This window comes from Natrix helvetica (assembly GCF_964273705.1).
Source record: "Natrix helvetica genome assembly, chromosome: 1".
In the NCBI taxonomy this organism is placed as follows: Eukaryota; Metazoa; Chordata; class Lepidosauria; order Squamata; family Natricidae; genus Natrix; species Natrix helvetica.
The window spans coordinates 181,258,106-181,272,554 of record NC_138548.1 but is presented as its reverse complement, the minus strand read 5'-3'; the positions used below and the strand labels follow the sequence as shown (position 1 = coordinate 181,272,554).

The window sequence follows — 14,449 nt, the reverse complement described above, 5'->3', positions numbered from 1 at the left end:
AATTGTTGTGTTTATTGGTTCCCAACCCTTTTCTGTATAGGTTCTAACTATAGCCATCTATTCTTGCAGTCCAGAACTCTTGAGCAGATCACACACACAAACCCTGGAAAGCTTGGAGTTCATTCCACAACATGTCGGTGCCTTCTCATTGGAAAAATATGACAACATTAAGAAATACCTCATAAAGGTATATGCAAGCCAATATCTATATAATATGCATTTACAGCTTGCTGATGTTCACTAATTCCTTAAGCAGAGTAAAATGGGGGCTGCTATCTGTAATGCTATTTATAATATACTTTTCTAATGAACAAATACATAGAAAAAGTTCCCATTATTATTTGGGCTTCCTTGGAAAGAAGCTTGGTTGCACAGGACAGACAACAATTCGGTAGATGACAATATAAAGCGGATGGGATTTGGAATTTTCTTGGGATTTTAGAGTTTTGAGTTTGTACATCATCATTAACATCCACGTTAAGGGCACCATTTATCAGCAATTCCAGCCAGAAGAATTCTAGTGACTACAAAAAAAAAGGTATTAACGTCCCATCTCTAAGACAGGATACATACAAAACAGCAACTTTGAGAATCATATGCTTAATAAAAACGTGAATTTGGGTTAAATAATTTTCTAAGAAAACTGGTTCCTCCCTGTCTGCAAGCATTTCATATGAATTTTGGGTAATACTGTACAAATATTAATCCTGAACTTAGGACCTATTTGTGTGAGATACACAAGTGATACTTTTTAGATTTAATTTATTTATACACGTATTGTTTAAAATATCTTATATTTGAGCCCTTTAGTTCTGCTTCTTTTATGTAGCTTTCTGATTTTTTCATCTCCATCTTTTTAGGCATGTGATACTCCTCTGCACCCTTTGGGAAAACTTGTTGAAACTCTGGTAGCTGTATACCGCATGACGTATGTGGGAGTGGGAGCCAATCGACGACTTTTGAAGGAGGCAGTGAAGGAGATTAAATCCTATTTGAAACGCATCTTCCAGTTGATCAGGTAAGAAGCTGCTTCTAGGCAACTTGGGAATTGTGGATTCATTTTGCAGAACAAGTAGATGAAGAAAATCTTGTTTCAAAATTTATGGATACTTTTCAATTAGACTACACATTTTGATGGTAATGCCTTTATGTTGGTTTTAAGATTCCTGTTCCCTGATCTTCCTGAAGAGGGCAGTGTAATTCCCTCGCTGATGACTGAGATGAAAGGAACCAGGTCTTTCTGTACTGGAAAAAAGGACTCGGAACCAGACTCTCCAGAGCCAGGGTAATTTGATCAGAAGAAAGCACTAAGGTCTTTAAGGAAATAAATTTAGGAAGCAAGAGCTAGCATTAAATCCGATCAAAAGAGGCTTCAAGCTCAATGGACTTGAGTCCTTAGGTAAGACATAATAGCAGTGTTCCAATATCTCAGGGGTTGCCACAAAGAAGAGGGAGTCAAACTATTCTCCAAGGCACCTGAGGGTAGAACAAGAAGCAATGGGTGGAAACTAATCAAGGAGAGAAGCAACTTAGAACTGAGGAGAAACTTCCTGACAGTTAGAACAATTAATCAGTGGAACAGCTTGCCTCCCGAAGTTGTGAATGCCCCAACACTGGAAGTCTTTAAGAAGATGTTGGATAGCCATTTGTCTGGAACGGTATAGGGTTTCCTGCCTAGGCAGGGGGTTGGACTAGAAGACTTCCAAGGTCCCTTCCAACTCTGCTATTGTATTGTATTGTATTGTATTGTATTGTATTGTATTGTATTGTATTGTAAGGAGTAATTGTTCTTTGGTTGAAAGAGAATTTCAACCAAAGTACCGTATTTTTCCATGTATAAAATGATACTTTTAAAAAAAAATCCCTAACAATGGAGGGGCATCTTATACACGAGGGCCAAAAGGAGAAGGTGTGGCCTATCCCTGTCCTCCAGCTCCATCGTACATGCTGAACGAACCACTTGTTAAATACCCCCACACACACACACACACACACACACACACACTATCAATGTGGATCCTGGGCACTGCTCTGCAATAGAGAAATGGGGAATGGAGCAGTCAGCACGAGGGAAGGAGGAACAGGGAGAAGAAAGGGGGAAAGCGGCCTCCTTCCCTTCCGTCGGCTGCTCCGCTACCCTTTTCTCCATTGCAGCAAGCACCACACAGTTTGCCCCACCCACCACTGCCCACACACCCTTGCTTCCCCCAAGCATTTCTTTGCCTACCTGATTTCCATCTCTGTCGCGTTTTTTTCGTCGTGTCCTGACTGCAGTGCCCATGCCAACGCAGCGGCATTCCAGTTCTGGCCGGGAAGGGGCAGCCAGCATGGGTGCTGCAGGCAGGATGCCCACTCGCTTCAGCACCCTCCCCAACCCTTGGGTGCTCTGCTGGCACTTTGCGCTCCCCCCTCAAGACAGTTTTAGCCTGATTTCTAAATTTTGGGTAAGAAAAGGGGGGGAGGCGTCCTATACAGAAAAGGTAGGAGAATGTAAAATTCATTCCCTTTTGCTTTTTCAACATGTTTTCTTGATTAAGAAAAGATTCGTTGGTCTGCATCAAATCAATTATGCTAATGTTCATAGAACACCAGTTCCTCAAAATAACATCTCAAATGTTTTGTTTCCTGCTTTTCATGTGTTTAAGCTATGTGGTTACAAGCTCTGGCTTATTACTTCCTGTGCTGCTCCCACGACTTTACCCTCCTCTATTTATGCTGTATGCCTTGGACAATGAACGAGAGGAAGATGTTTACTGGGAATGTGTTCTACGTTTGAACAAACAACCAGATAAAGCACTATTGAGCTTTTTGGGAGTGCAAACGTAAGCATGCTTCCACATGTTGAAAAAATATTGAAAGCTAATCTTTCTTGTGCATGTATGTTTTAATTATTGCTTAAGCAAGAGAAAAAAGATTTAATTTCCTTTTTGTCCCTTCCAAATAGATAAAGTTTTACTTGACTAAGCACTTTCAATCCTCAAAGGATTTGTAGTAGGAAACAATTACTATGATCTTAAGAAGTTCCTGTACGTCATATTAATTATTTGAATTTCTTGGCATTCAAATAGGCTTGCTTTGAATACCAAAAGAAACGTTGAAAGATCACCTCATGAATTTCCCTTGTCAAAAATATCTAGATAATATAATGTGGTCCAGTCTAGAAGTGCTTTAATTTTTATAGGTAAATCCACTATATATTCTCTTTCATTAGATACTCTTTACATTGAGAAGAACTTTTAAGAAATTGGACCTCAGTGATAATTAGGGCTTTATTGATCTGGGATATCTTTGTATCTGAAAATAATGCAGATGCCTCTAATGCCTCTAAAATTCTAGGCCTGCATCTTTCACACTAGTTGTTTGGACTCATTTTCTATATGACTCATTCTACATTTAAGAATCTTTCTTCTATGACATAGTTGTTTTATGGTACTACTTACAGGAAGTTTTGGCCAACAACAGCATCTGCCTTTGGTGAAAATAAAAAGGTATGTTTTATTTACAGGAATTTTACTTGTACAATTCATGTTTGTTATTCTTCTGAATTTTTATCCTGGTTGAAAGAGAATTGAAGAATATACTGTCAGTATCTTTCAGTTAATATTTAAAGTATCAAGTCATGTATCTTTTTTACACTTAGTATTATTCTAGAACAGTTAAGTCTTCCAGGAACAATTCATATTTCCTGCAGCAATAACGTTGTAATATTTACAGGGAACGTTTCTCACGCATATTTCCTATCATTATTTTTAGATGTTTGGTTTCTTAGAATATTTACTTATTTTGGCAGAAAACTTACTATTCCCAAGATGTTCAGATTCTCTATTGGTTGAAGGATGCTTTCTTTTAGAAACTGCATTTTGTGATTTTTATAAAGTACAAAATATCCTATGAATGATGTGACAGTGAGACATCACTTTTGCATCATTATGCCTTGTAACAGTTATTTTAAACCAGCAACTAAATAATATTTAGGTCAATCATATGCTTTTTATGAAATGAACATATTAAAAGCATAGGTGTGGGATCCTAGGTGCTTTCTGAGCTTGGTTGTTTTCTTGTAGACGTTTCATTACCAGTAGGTAACATTGTTAGTGCTAGTAAGCAAAGGGGCTTGCTCTCTGTTTATATTTTAGTGCATTTCTTAATTTTGCTTTTTTTCTCCACCCATCCTCTTTTTTTAACTTTTTTTTCTTTGCATTTTTTGTATATAATATTTTTCTTATTTAATAAAGTTTTGGGGGGGAAATCAATATGCTAAATAATTTATTCCAGTTCAGTTTTGATTCTTACTGCTAAAGCAAACCATAATTATAATTTCTATTCTTATGCCTAGGTATTAACAAATTCAAAAAATGCCTGTTTTGCTTCTGCTGTGGAATGCCTACAACAGATCAGGTAATTTCAAAATTAGCATACTTACCTTCCCACCTTTCAGTGGGAAATAGGTTGACTTACCTTGTGATTAATGATTTTGTGTCATATACTCAAGCTGTCTCATTCACAGTTTTAATAAATTTATCTCACTGTTTCATCACGTACACATTTTAGTTTTGATATCTTATCAATTCTAAATAAGGATTTTAATGAACTTTGGGTTAATGGTTTATGTAGACAAAAGAAAATATAGGCTAAACAGAATTTGCCACATTCTCTTTTTAAAAAAATAATTTTTAGATAGATAGATAGATTCCAGCCTTCATCACAAGAAGAATAAACAATTTTAGTACCTTTTCACTGCCTCTTAATTTACAACAAACAATCTCTTCATCCCATGTCTCATCTCTTGTCTATAAATCAATCCATAAAATGTCATACTTTCAATCCTGGTCTCAGCAAAAGTCCATTAAGGGTGCCAGAAATAACACGTCTATTTTAATCTTAATTAAATAAATCAACTTTATATGCCTTCCTTTTACTTATAACAATATTAATCTTTAATCCATTCAAATAATGTCATAGAACTTTATTTCTTTTCATCTCTTTTTTGCCCTTTCTCACAAGATTCACTCAAGCTTTAACAAATCTCTTGTCAATCCAGTATAAAAGAATTATCCCAGTCATTCTCTTGGTGGTTTATTTGTAATTCCCTTTTGATTTTTAAAGCATTAACCAATTAATTTTGTGTGTCCAATGAATCATCTTTCCATGTCATTCCTGTAGCTGTCATTTATAAATCTACTTTTAATGTCAACTCTATCTCTGTCTTGTCAGATAAAACTTATTTCTCTTCTGCCATTTTTTCCAAAACGAATTTTGGGCACAGTCTATCCATAGAACAAACATTATTTTAAAAAAAATATTTTTTATTAAAATTTACAATTATAAAGGAAAAAAACACAAACTAAAAAATATATAAAAAGGAAAAAAGATGCAAAGAAAAACAAAAAACAATAAAGAAAAGAGATATATAAACAAATTACTTATCCCTTCATCAAGACACGTATCAATAATTTTAATAACTTATTTTCTTTTCTGGTATTAACAACAAAACAACCGTTCATTCTACATCTTATTCCTTATCTATAAATAAGTGTTAACATCTTTTCATTCAATCATAACCAGCAGATATCCATTAAGAATTGCCAGAAACAGCAACATATATATTTTAACCTTGATAAATAAGCCAACCTTATATTCCTTCCTTTTGCTTTTAAGAATATTGATCTTTAATTTCTTTAGTGACCCAAAGGTTATTTCTTTTCATTTTCTCTTTATTTATTCTCAGAAATTCCTTCATAAATTTAACATGTTTCTTTTATGTTGAAATAAAAAAGTTATCCAATCCAAACATCTAATGTTTTATCTGTATGTCCCTTTTAATTAAGATAATAGCCATTTCATTTGAAAATCCAATGTTACATCTTTTTCCATATTGTTCTTGTAATATGTCATTTTAGTTCCTCATTCACAGCAGTCTCAATATCTGTGTTGTCCTCTTCTAACAGTTTTAAATCCATTTTTATGATAGCAGTAAGTCTGAAATGTCTGTATTCATTGTTTCCAAATATCCTGAATTTTTCAGTTAGAATATTTTTATTTTTATTTTCTTAAATCTAATTCCACCCTAAATATTCTTGAATTCTTCCAAAGTTAGAGTATTCTATATTAGTGGGTCTCTTCTTCGTTAATTATTAGTATAGTTAAATGCTTATGGAGATTCTCAGTCATCCAGGTCATAGTTGTTCAGGGCAAAGGTGCTTTTACAAGGGGCAACTGGACTTTCTTGTTTTTCTTTGAAGACATTTCATTTCTCATCCAAGTAGCTTCTTCAGCTCTCACTGGATGATGGGGAATGAAAAAACTCACACTCATTGCAGACAATGGTCATTTGCATTCTTTTGTATTACTATAGTTATTTCTGCTTTCCTGTAGTGTCCAACTTTCCATGTTATCTGTCGTCATGTTTCTTTTTCTAATCAACATTTTCCCACAAAAAGATTTCTGACATTGTTTTAAAATCAAAAAGATATATGGTCTTTATAAAAAATTTAAAACCCTTGGACTGATTCTTGTAACTAAAATCTTACTTCAAATCCATCTGGCCCCTTAGTCCTTTTATAACTTTCCAAAACTCTGTGTTCTAACCATTCTTTTGCTATTTATTCCAAAATAAGAACGTTCCAGTCTTAAAGAAGGAAACTCATCCTGAAGGCCTCTCTCTTCTCAATATGTCTAGAACTTTGGATCTGTTATTGAATTTCATTGATATTGTAATCCCTCATATGTCTGAAATAATCAGAGGAGAGGTTCAATTTAATATTGAGAGATTGAACAAAATTCTCATTTTTGCACTCAACACTCAAAATAATCTTCCTAATAGCACAACGTTTACACCTACTGACAAGTTGAAGGTGATCCAACAGACATTTGAGGAGATCTCACAGAGCGTTCTTGAGTCTCTTCATGAAGATTTCCTTTGGTCCATGGATGATTTGTTTCCCGTTTTTCTGTATGTGGTGCTACGAGCCCGGTAAGTAAAATACTGTACTAAATCCTTTAATTATAGCTATAATTATTCCATCATTGGTCTAACTGTTATAAGCCATGGGACCCAATTGTGTTTTATTAAGTAACACTGATGCTGTTGGCATTCTAGCATAACATTTTAATTGATCCTCTTCTGAATGGGCTAGTTTGAAAATATAGCTCTTATTTTAATATGGTAATTGTATTTTCTAAAAAGAAGTCATAGGAATCTCTGGCACTGAAACTATACAATGAAACTGAAAGCTGTATCTTTTCCTTTGAGAAGATATGTGATTCTCTTCCTACACATAGAATAAAACATAGTTGTTATTGAACACCTGTGATAATCTTCCAGCAGAAAAAGTTTCAGTGAAAGACTCGTAGGCTAAAACAAAATGCAATTATTGTAAAATTGATTAGGAAGGAATACAATCACAATAAATAACTTTATGTGATGATAATATTGATGTTTAGGTATTCATAGTTTGGGAGTTATTCCTGAAAATTTGCTTTGTGGTTGATTCCACAAGAAATGTTGAATAATATATTTGCAATAAAAAAAGGAATAATGTGCAGTGCAATAACGTGCAATATTTTGAATTTGAAACATTTTGGGTTAAAATGTTTGGATTAAAACAAAAATGCCCATTTCACATTCCAGGCATCCAATTTTGAGCTGAGAATTGTTCCAAATTTACCGGAGGCTCAAAAAACATTCTGGAATAGGCAAAATGGAAAATTGCCTACAAACTCAGTATAAACTCAAAACATCCCTTTTCAGCTTTTTATTTTTTGTCAAATACCACTTGGTGTAACTATGTTTCCTTTTTGTGGCAGAATAAGAAATTTGGGATCTGAAGTGCACTTGATCGAGGACCTCATGGATCCCTATCTCCAACATGGGGAGCAAGGCATTATGTTCACTACTCTGAAGGCATGTCTTAGTTCTGTTGATTATTCAAAGTCATCTTGTAATGTCCTCTGTATCATTTTCTTTTAAATCGTAGACTTGATTTAGTTAGTATTAAATTCACCTAATTTGACCTGGATCAAATATAGAGAAAATAATATTTTGCATGTCCAATTATTCTTTGCCTGTCTTGGCTCATTGCTACTAACAAGGAAAGAATAGCTGGTTATAATTATTATTGTTATATTTTTTTAAAGAGAGGCCTCTTTGAAACGGCAGTACTTAGGCTAATCCTAACTGAATGTAACCTGGACAATTACCTTGATGAAGAAATGTTACTAGCTAGTAATATGTATTTCCTGATAAAGATGGATCTGAAAGTATTTCCTGACAAACTCTTGGATGCATCTGGATAAAGTTTATTCTCTAAATCTACTTTGGTCTGGTTTTATTTCTATTTTTTTAAAGAAATAGCCATAGCAATAAGCTTTGCCTAAGAATATAGAAGAAAGTGCACTCAGATCATTCTCTTAGGTCATTTGCAGTCTCACATAGACTGGCTAAATTGTAGATTATACCGTAAGCAGAGCCCTTATCAAGGGATTCCTTGGAGGAGGAGGGGTCAGTTTTATCCTCTTTTGTTAATATCTATCTGAAACCACATCAAAGGTGAGAGCTGAACTGCTATCACTCATCTTCCCTTCTCTTTTTTACTTAGCTCATTTCAGGGAAGTACATATCCTGAATAAGTACTTGAGCATTATAATGAATTGGATGAAGGCCAAGAAAGGATTTAGTGCAGGTTAGGCATCTACTGGTTCATGGAAAGGTCATCTATCTAGGTTATGATGTTCAATCTCTTTTGGAGAGGTTTAGTTTGTTAAAGATCATAATTGAATGGTGTTCCTGAACTCATTATTGTCACTGGAGTCACCAGTGGTCTGTCTCACTGATGTAGTGAGACAGTGTACAGGAATAGTTCTGCAGATAAACACACACATGCATATACACACATGTACACATGCTGCTTTGGCGATAGTTAGATTACTGCAGTTTATTGGATAAGGATGTCTTTGAAGACTGCTTTGAAATGTCAGTTAATTCAAAATAGAATATATTAATTGGAAGTTAAGTTATTAATAGGACAATTAGTGTTTTATCAACTGTGTTGATTCTCACGTGATACTATTTTTTAAGTTCTAGACAGCATAAGACTTGAATATTTGCATTTTAGGGAGCTATTTTTTTATTTATTTAAAAGAACAAATGTATTTTGCTAGATGACTTTTTCTTAGTACTTTGCATAGTCTTTAGCATGTTTTGGGGGATCTGTTTTTGTTTTGTTTTCTATTAGTCATATTTAGCGTTTTATTTTATTTTTATTTTCATTGTTTTATAATTTTATACTTCTTTTACTGTTGGCAAATTAAGGATGTTTAATGAATCAGATGTATTTGCTTATTATTTTTCAAAACTTTATTTTTAGGCATGCTATTACCAGATTCAGCATGAAAAGCTTACCTAACATATTTGCCTTATGTAGAAGACTCGCCTGAATTTTTATTCATCCTCCCTAAAATACTTAAAATGAAAACAGAGACGTCAATCTGTGGATGTAATTTCTAAAGCTTTAAAGTCAGAAAAAAGCAAAGATGTCAGATCAAAGAAAAAGAGATAAGATTTGGAAAGCAATTATTTTTTGAAGAAAATGTTAGACTCGCATAGATCTCAAGAAAGAAAAATACCATCCAGGAACATGCTGCTTTTGACACAGAAGTTAAAAATGTTGTGATTTTGAAGGACTGAAATGCACTATGGAACTACTGTATTATTTTTAAATGAAACTGCCTAGGTTTGTGTGTCACTGGGGAAAAATAGTTGACACAAATAACCTTCTTACTAAAAAAAAATAGTTTGTGAAAAAAAATCCTCTCTGTAAAGTTATAAAGTACAAGTGCTTGCGTGAAATCGAGAGCTGTTGGATTTATTAATTCAAAAGTGTTAAATATGTGGGAGCTGATATTTCTTTACTTTTGGGGGGGAGGTGTAAAGGGGAATGTATTATTTAACATCAAGGAACATTGGTCATTGTAAATGCCAGCACTGAATTTAATATTAAAAATGTTTACAGAACTCTTATTTCTTCTAAGCCTTGATGAACAAACTTTATAAGCTACAGTTGGAATGGTTTACCTAACAATGGTGGACTTCATGTTACAGAATGATAAAACTACAATCTTACTAAAGATATGCTCTCAGTATTGAAGTATTATCATTATGTGATTTTTGAACGGCTATATCTGCAATGCCATTTGACAGAAGGAAACCTTATTACCAGCAACTCTATGTCATTGTTCTTGTTACTTTTTCTTTGCCTTGTATGAGTAGCTCTCATTCTGGATAAAACAGGTGCTGTTCTTTATTATAACAGAAATACTCCCCTGATTAAATTCAGTTAATAATATTCAATACAAATAACCTCTGGACATCAGAATCATGCTTGTGTGTTAACTTCTTTTATTAAAAATGCATTTTTGTTGAACTGTAATTATAAATGAAGCAATTTTCATAATAAAAATACTAATTCTGTCATTCTTTTGTTGTAATATATAAATCACTTTTTGGAAATGTTTTATAATCATTTCAATATTAGTTTTCTGCATTAAGAATAACAGAGTTGGGGAGATCACTTCCAGTTCCTGCAGGCGACGGATGCGCTGTTCGCCGTTCGTCTCCTCAGTGGGCTCCGTAAGGAGCACAGGGACCTTGGAGGGGTCTCCTGCCGCAGGGCAGCTCGCTGGAACCCCCTGGACTCGGCAGCAGCCGGCGGGGGTGTTTTTCAGCCTCGCCTTAGGAGCCGGGGAGCGGAGGGGGGGCATGGTAGAGCTTCGGGCTGTCCGCCCTTTTGCTGAATGGGCTCCAGGAGAAAGGAATTAATCCAAGGAAGAGCGGCTGAATGCTGGTGGTGGGGGAGCCATCCTGATCTCCTTAATCATCATTAAAGGATAAGCAGCTGACTATTGTAAGTTCGTGTTCAATTTATTTGAAACTGAAGATTAGAGATGGGTGTTTCTTCTCTTTACACCCCCCCCTTGGATTAAGCGGTATTTAAATTAGCTCTCTCTATATTGGAATGGAGAGAGAATAAAGGCTGACTCGTCACTTGAACTAACTGTGAGAAAGATTGCTATCACAATTGCAAGAGATGATTGCTGAGCTGTTCTTTTTAAAAAACTTTATGGAGATCTCCATTTTTCTCCCTGTGAAAGGAGGAGCCAAGATGGCTCCCTTCCGTCTTTGTTTTTGCACTTACAAATGAAGTCTGCCTTTTGAAACTACCTTCAGGAAAAAAATCCCCCTGATACTGTTTTATTACCCTCTCTGAGGGAAATCTGGACCTCCCCTGTTATGTGGTCTTCCTGGACTTTGATTATTTGACTTTCCCCTTTCTGGTGTGCCTCGGTGCCTTGGAACTGTGAAGGAGAATTAACTCTTCCCTTTTGGATTTGCCTGCCTCCTTGGACCGGCACAGCTGCGCACTCCGCTGACGCCATTTTCTTTGTAAAAGACTTATACCATCTCTGAACTCAGACAAATGGGGCCTAAGAAACCACCAATGGGCAAGTCATTTTCGGCTCCTGCGTCTGCCACCTCCAGTCCAAGCATGCAGCAAACGAAAATTACTTCATTGTTACAACAAGAAGGGTCTGGAGAGAGCTCAAAAGAACTATCTGTTACCCAAATGTTTCAAGAAATAATGGGTCAAAATGAGTTGAAAAAAGAGGTGACAGATCTTAAAGATGAACTCAGAGGTGTTCAACATCATATTTCAGAAAACAAACAGAGAATTGTGGTGGTGGAGGAAGGGGCGGCTGGGCTGGGGGAGGAGGTTAAGGTAGTCCGGAAGGGAAATGTAGACTTGGAAAACTTTATGGCAAAAATAGAATTTGAAAGAATGTCCTTTTTTCTCAGATTCCAGAACCTACCAGAGACAGAAAATGAAGACCTTAAGGATATTATGAGTAAAATTTTAGCAGAATACATTAAGAGAAATAAAGAACAGTTGTGGTGGGATATGGATCTGGTTTACAGGATTAATTCAGCATATGCTAGAAGACATAATGTTCCAAGGGAGGTACATGTTAAATTTCTCAGGAGAACCACAAGGGATGAGGTGCTAGGGGCCCAAAGGGAGGGACCACTAAAATATAAAGATGAAGAAATCACCATTCTTAAGCAAATTCCGAAAAAGATAAGAGAAAGAAGGAAGTATTCCTCTTTATTAAAGAAATTATACAATAAAGGAGTTTGGTTTAGATGGTTATTGCCAGAGGGAATGTTGTTTTTTTGGGAGGGAAATAGAATTAGAATTAATACAGTGCAGGAGGCTGAAGCCTTCATTAAAAAACACTTTTCTCTCCTAGAGGACGAACATAGGGAAGGTAGTGAAAAGGGTAGCAAGGTACAAGATATGAAGGGGGGGGCGCTGTGGCTCCACCTGGGGACAGGGAGGAAGGAGCAATATCGAAAAGGCTCAGGTCACAAAAATAAAAGTATTTGAAATATTTGTAATTGTTGATATACCAGAAAGTGACAAAGGAAAAGATGATTGAACACATGATTGATACAATGTAGAATAAGATTCTGTTTTCTGTCTTTTATACGTTTTTAATATTGTAAAAATTGTGAGATTTGGAGGGATTTCTACCACTAGCGTGGGAGCTGCCAAAATTTTCTATGTACCCTCATACCTTTTCCCAAAAATGTTTAAAAACCAATAAAATTCTTTAAAAAAAAATAATAGAGTTGGAAGGGACCTTGGAGGTCTTCAACCCCCTGCTTAGGCAGGAAACCCTACACAACTTCAGACAAATGGTTATCCAATATCTTGTTAAAAATGTCCTATGTTGGAGCATTCACAACTTCTGGAGGCATGTTGTCCCACTAATTAATTGTTCTAACTGTCAGGAAATGTCTCCTAAGTTGCTTCTCTCCTTCATTAGTTTCCACCCGTTGCTTCTTGTCCTGCCCTCAGGTGCTTTGGAGAATAGCTTGATTCCCTCTTCTTTGTGACAGGCCCTGAGATATTGGAACACTTTAACAGCATCGTTTGCTATCCAATCACTAAAGTAAATAAAATCAATCCTAAAGGATTGTTTTCTGTTTTGAGACTCTTTGGGGTGTAAAGCTTCTTTTTTCAGGATCAATGGGATGCCCACAAAGGAAAACAACCTATTTTGGTTCATCCCCATGATAGGATCTCCTAAAGCCTCAAAAGGTGTCTACCAGCTGCCCGTTATATTATAGCACTATCAGATGTAGTGTGAACTTAAGAATCATCATATGTAGCCACTGACCACAAATGTTTTGAGCCATTTAAGGACATGGACTCACAAAAATTTGCAAAGCTGTAAAAAAGAATCACATTTAATTCACCTAGCTATTATTTGTAGCATGTTTTGATAATGAGCAAGCACATTGTCAAGGGTTCTGGCCTAAGTGCTTATATTTGTGCTTCAGTATTTTTTTAAAAAAAAATATTTATATGTCACCTTTATTATTCTTATAAATAACTCAAGTTTGTGAATATACCTAATACTCGTTCCTCATTTTCCCCACACCAATCCCGTACGTGAGTTGGACTGAGATGGACTGGCCCAAAGTCATGTCTTTCATGTCTAAAGTGGGACTAGGTATGCAGAAAAAAAACCAAAGTTCTGAGTTCTTAGGCCAGTTCTTATCCGGTGAATTTTATTAAAAGCTGTAATTATGTGACTTCTGTCAGAAATAAAATCTTCCATATTTTTCAGAGTATAATATGAGTGTTTTGGGGCTCCCAAGCCCTCCCAGGCCCCCAGAAGCACTCTGCAGGCCAAAAACAGGTGCGCTTTTGGTGAAAGAGGGCCATGCAGAGCACTGCAAGGTGCTTCTGGAGGCTGGGGATGGTGAAAATGTGACACGCAGATGCCAAAACTATTTTTTTCTTGTTTCCCTCCTGTAAATGTAGGCGCGTCTTATAGTCCAAAATATGTATTTTTGGAAGCGCAGAATTATGTAGTTGTATAAAAGAATATTTCATATATGTTATGTCAGTGGTGGGTTCCGGCAGCCACTACTGCTAGTTTGCTCAGGGAGGTGCCACACTTCAAAAATTTACAATGAAAATTGCTCTGCACATGCACAGAAGCCAAAAACAAGATGGCGGTGCCATAGGTGCTGCCGGGAGAACCGGTTCAGGGGCAGGGCAGGCCTGGGTCTCTGCTGGTTCTAGCAACCCAGGCTGCCAAGCTGCTTCCAGTTCAGCCAAACTAGTCCGAACCAGTAGGAACCCACCACTGTTGTGTTTGCTGTTACATACATATGAATTACACTCTTCTACGCAGATTTCCACAACATTTAGTGAGCAGGGAAGTATTTGAATGTTAACAGTGTTTGTATATAGAACAGGGATGCGTAATCAGATCCACAGGTCATGTGTGGATTCTCATATTGCAATCCTCACCCCAAAATGAGCTACCAATATTTGTTGACTGAAAACACACTGAAGTTTTTACCAAACAAAAATGGCAA

The 14,449-nt window shown here is 36.0% G+C and overlaps 1 protein-coding gene across 3 annotated transcripts in view; it reads left to right on the top strand.

Moving 5' to 3' along the window:
• ALS2 (alsin Rho guanine nucleotide exchange factor ALS2) overlaps positions 1-9,557 on the top strand; it is a 60,947-nt gene extending 51,390 nt beyond the window's left edge. For all 3 annotated transcript variants that reach the window (XM_081937908.1, XM_081937909.1, XM_081937910.1), the window contains exons 26-34: positions 70-187; positions 861-1,018; positions 1,163-1,285; positions 2,646-2,822; positions 3,443-3,488; positions 4,337-4,398; positions 6,824-6,973; positions 7,807-7,903; positions 9,366-9,557. In XM_081937908.1, coding sequence (XP_081794034.1) covers positions 70-187; positions 861-1,018; positions 1,163-1,285; positions 2,646-2,822; positions 3,443-3,488; positions 4,337-4,398; positions 6,824-6,973; positions 7,807-7,903; positions 9,366-9,404 — 970 coding nt within the window. In that variant the 3' untranslated portion in view covers positions 9,405-9,557. The remainder of the gene's footprint in view (positions 1-69; positions 188-860; positions 1,019-1,162; positions 1,286-2,645; positions 2,823-3,442; positions 3,489-4,336; positions 4,399-6,823; positions 6,974-7,806; positions 7,904-9,365) is intronic.
• The last annotated feature ends 4,892 nt before the right edge of the window (positions 9,558-14,449 follow it).